This window comes from Penaeus japonicus, unplaced genomic scaffold (genome assembly GCF_977035675.1).
Source record: "Penaeus japonicus unplaced genomic scaffold, GWHDUDI00000001_assembly GWHDUDI00000005, whole genome shotgun sequence".
NCBI lineage: Eukaryota > Metazoa > Arthropoda > Malacostraca > Decapoda > Penaeidae > Penaeus > Penaeus japonicus.
In genome coordinates this window covers 18,122,231-18,127,230 of record NW_028234407.1, presented here as the reverse complement: position 1 = coordinate 18,127,230, position 5,000 = coordinate 18,122,231, and the positions used below count along the sequence as shown (strand labels likewise).

General features: G+C 29.4%; 1 protein-coding gene across 2 annotated transcripts in view; it reads right to left on the bottom strand.

Moving 5' to 3' along the window:
• The window catches only part of LOC122265213 (homeobox protein Dbx), a 22,667-nt gene that overhangs the window by 9,658 nt on the left and 8,009 nt on the right, over positions 1-5,000 (bottom strand). Inside the window, exon 2 of one of the 2 annotated variants that reach the window (XM_043034390.2) lies at positions 2,893-2,928. The exons of the other annotated variant lie outside the window; for it this stretch is intronic. Within the exon in view, the coding sequence (XP_042890324.2) occupies positions 2,893-2,928 (36 nt within the window). The remainder of the gene's footprint in view (positions 1-2,892; positions 2,929-5,000) is intronic. 2 annotated transcript variants of the gene reach the window in all.

Here is a 5,000-nt window from a genome sequence, read left to right as displayed (position 1 = left end):
AATCCTAATAGCTAGTAAATAATAATGATGAAAACTATGATAGTGATGATGATAAATATGATGCTGTTAATGATGATAATGATGAAAATAGTAATGGTGATGGTAACAGCTTTAACAATGATGATAATAATATTGATGTTGATAATAAGGATGATAATTATAATATTAACAACAACAACAACAACGCTAACAATCATAATACTAATAACAATCATAACAACAATAATAACCATCATCATCATCATCATCCTAGTCAGTGGTACTACTACAACTTCTACTGTTAACAGTAATGATGATAAAAAACAACATGTTAATAATGATAATGATAAAAATAATGATAATAATGACAATAATGATGATGATAGTGATAATAATGACAATAATAATGACAATGACAACAATTCAGATAATGATGATAATAATGGTATTAACGATAAAAATTATATGAACAATCGTAAGTGTAATAATAATACTGATGATAATAACAATGATAACAGTGGGATCGCTCCTACTAAAGATAACCACATAGATAAGAAATTGGTTGATTATAATGACGAGAATGGCATAGCCTGACATAACTGTAATTGTGATCATGATAATTATCATCCGATTCTTGGACACTCCATTTTGAAAAAAATATTCTGTAAAATATCTCTTTCTCATTTTTTTCAATAATCATTTGATGATGCTGGTTTCGAAATAGAATTAGCGACAGCTATGCTATATTCAGTTTTGTATTAACGTATAATCAGTTATACAAAATAAGCGATATCTAAGCATTAAAAAGGATTATACATTGATCTAAAACATAGATATTGACACCAAGAATACGAAAAGAACTTGATTAAAACAATGAAATGGTAAATTATTTACGTCCCTAATCCTAAGACAAGATCAAACATTCAAATTCATGCCTGTCATCCCGTTATTTTGTAACGGTTAACCCATTCACTACCGGAAGATCTCGGGAAGAACGGAACTACACGCCCCGGTAAGAAAGTATCCGTGAATTTATATTTTAATGAGATGTGGATTTTATATTTCGGTCGAATGTTCAGAGAATGATGAAAAGAATCTGAGATTTATCATGTAGAAGAGGAAGAGGTTATGATAGCTGTGGTAATAGCCGCACTCTTCAAGGGTCCGCGCCATGTCGGACTTTGTTTACATTTGTGCGGTCTTTTGAAAAACAACAAAAATATAAACTTTATTTATTTTTTTCAAAGCAAGCGCTCGGTAATGAATAAATGTCACTTGACTTTGATACAGAATTCTCATCACCATTTGAAATTTGCGTTCTCTCGGCGGGAGTTCACCTACGCTGTTAAAACACAAATACTAAAATACTTCGATTTCTTTTGGATTTCGAAAGACTAATTACCAATATAATCTTCAGATGGAGGTCTCATCATTATATATCACGTGGAAAAAATTGCATAGATTATCATCTATCTATCTATTTATCTACTTTTTAAAATTCTATTTATTATTATTATTATTATTTATTATTATTTTTTTGTAATGTCGAATCCCGTCATCAGGCATAATAATTTAGTCGATGTGTTTTTGTTACAACTTCTTTTAGCAGGCGATTGCTAAATCTTTAATCTTATAACCTTTATTCAATTTACCTAAACTATATAAGTGAAAATGCAAAATTTTACACATACAGAACATGAAAGCGGTTTGTTTACCAAGGTACCCCACTAATTCCCCCTCCTGGAAAAACCCGGGAAATTTTAAACGCTGAAAAACGCAAATTTGTGACAGCGGTAATGAGCGGTTTAGGTTAAGCGCAGAGTACGGTTGCGTCACCGGTAATTAGCGGGTTAAAAATCCTTGTGGATGGTAAGTCTCTATCTTTATTTAGTGGGACCCTGATGCTGTGTTATTGCGACACTGAAAATGGAACATGGGAAATGGGATGTGAAAGAAAACATAGTAGATACATATATGTGGATGAATAATGATTAGGCAGATGGATAAAGATAAAGATGGAAATGAAGGAGAGAGAGAGAGAGAGAGAGAGAGAGAGAGAGAGAGAATTGGTGATAGATAGATGTAGAAACAAATAGGTAGATAGATGGATAAATAGATAGATAGTAAAAGAGAGAGAGAGAGAGGGAGAGAAACGTAGTTAGAAAAAAAGATAAATAGAGGGGAAGAACAAGAGGGGATGATGCAAATTCAGACCAACCAACCCCCCCCCCCCCAAAGAAAAAAAAAAAAAAAAAACTTTTAACTAGTCGCCCTAATCTGTTTAATATTCACAATGATCAGATAATTGCTTTTTGAGCGAGGAAGTTTTCCGTGGCGTCAGACTGGAACCTCCGACTTCCGCTTGATGAGTGACATGGCTCAGCGCTTGAGGGCGGCCAGGAAGTTCCGAAGGAGGTGAAATCCTGAAGAACATTTATGATGATTCGTTGAGAGATAAGGCTTTTGGGTTCCGGGAAGCAAATGGGGGGAATAAGGAGGAAGATGACTGATAAGGTTGAGAGAAGGAAGGAGAGAAGGAGCTAAAGGGAGGGAGGGAGGGAGGGACTGAGAGAGAGAGACAAAGATAGAGATGAATAAATAAATATATATAGATAGATAGATAGATAGATAGAGAGAGAGAGAGATAGAGAGAGAGAGAAAGAGCGAGAGAGAGAGAGAGAGAGAAAGAGAGAGAGAGAGAGAGAGAGGAAGAGAGAAAAAGGAAAAATAGAAACCGAGAGATAAACAAAGAAAAAAAAGAAAAAAAAATCAACCAACAGACAAAGAATCACAAAGAAGGAACCCGATGATCAAATAAAAATCAAAGCACTACCCCCCCACCCTCACCCTCACCCCACCCTCCACCCCACCCACCCCATAAAACGAAGAAGACAGCGCCGTGTCAATAGTTACCTCCAAGAAAGATCACTTCACTCGTTCTCAGAAAATCTGAAAAGGCACGAAGGATTTAGGCCTAAGGTAAGTTTATAGACCTATTCTCCTCCTCTCGGTAATTGCTCCTCTCACTCGATTATATATTGTCAATATTAAAATCATTATCGCTATCACTGTGTTAGATTATATTTATATTGCTGATGAAAACGATGGGTGAAAGATGATGCTAATCATTATGATGGTGGAAAGATAAAAGGATTATATAAGATGTCTGTAATGAGGTTGACGATAATCGTGGTGTTTATCATTGTCATAGCTATCATTATCATCATTATCATGTGATGATTATCATAACTATGTAAATCATCATTATGATTATTCCATTATTATTATTTCCAAAATCATAATAACTGATATCGTTACTATCATCATTATCATTATTACTATCATCATTAGTGTTATTACTGTTATCATAATTATTTTTATTGTTATTATTATAATTATAATTGTTGTTATTGTCATTATCTATTACTATTATCATTATCATCATTTTATTACAATTTTAATCATTATTATCATCATCATCATTACCAAAATCATCATTGCTAGGATTATTATTGTTATCATCCTTATTATCATCACTATTATCATTATCATTGTTATTATCATTATAATTAGCATTATCATTGTTGTTATCATTTCTATTGTCATTATCATTACTATTGTCATTATCATTATAATCATAATATTCCATCATAATTATCGCTATCATCATTATTTTCATAATGCATTACTATCATTGTTAATAATGATATCATTATATATAAATGATTATTATAACATCATTATAATCATCATCTTTGTTATTATTTTTATTATTATTATTATTATCATTACTATTATCATTATTATTATCATTATTATTATTATTATTATTATTATCATTATTATTATTATTATTATTATTATTATTATTATTATTATTATTATCATTATTATTATTATTATTATTATTATTATTATTATTATTATTATTATTATTATCATTATCAGCATCATTATTATCATTATCGGTCTTATCATTATTACCGCTATCATTATTATAATTTTTTTCATTGTTGTTACTATTATCATCATTATCATTATCATTGTCATTATTATTATATTACCATCATTTTTATCATTATCATTATTACTATCATTTTTATCATTATCATTATTACTATCATTATTATCATTATTAGTAGTACTATTTTCATTATTATTGTTTTTATTACTACTACTGTTATCATCATTGCCATTACTATAACTATAATTATCATTAGCATCACTATTATTACTACCATCATGAAACTATTATTATTTTTATCATTATAATTATAATTATCATTATCATCATTATTATTATCAACAAAATCATCATCATTATTTTTATTATCATTATCATTATTATAATTATATCATATTATCATTATCATCATCATTATTATTATCCTCCTTCTCTTCCTCCTCCTCCTCCTTATTATTATTATCATAATTATCATTATCATTATTATCATCCTTATTCTCTTTTTCAACCCCACTCATCATTATCATCATCACCATTATCACCATAAGCATCTGCATGATTACATCATCAATACCATAATTACTACTATTATCATTACAATTATCGTTATCATTAACCCCATTGATATCATTTCGTTAATAGCCATTGCATTCTTACATGACACTTATAACGTAAATACTTCGAATCATTCTATGGTGATGGCAATAGTGAGACTAAAATCAACACAGGCGACTCGAACTACAGTGACGAGCTACAGTGAAGCATGGTATAGTGAAGGTGATATTGAGAATGATTGTAGAAGTAACAGTGTTGGCAAGATTGATTATATGAGAATTGTATTATAAATTATATTTTTTTATGTTATGTATTATATAAAGAAATCTAATTATTATGATGATAATGATAATGATCCAAACAATAATATCGATAATGATAATAATCATATCAAGAAGCATCTAATTAATGAATATATAGTTTATAATAATAATAATGATAATAATAATAATAATAATAATAATAATAATAATGATAATGGTAATAATAATAATAATAATAA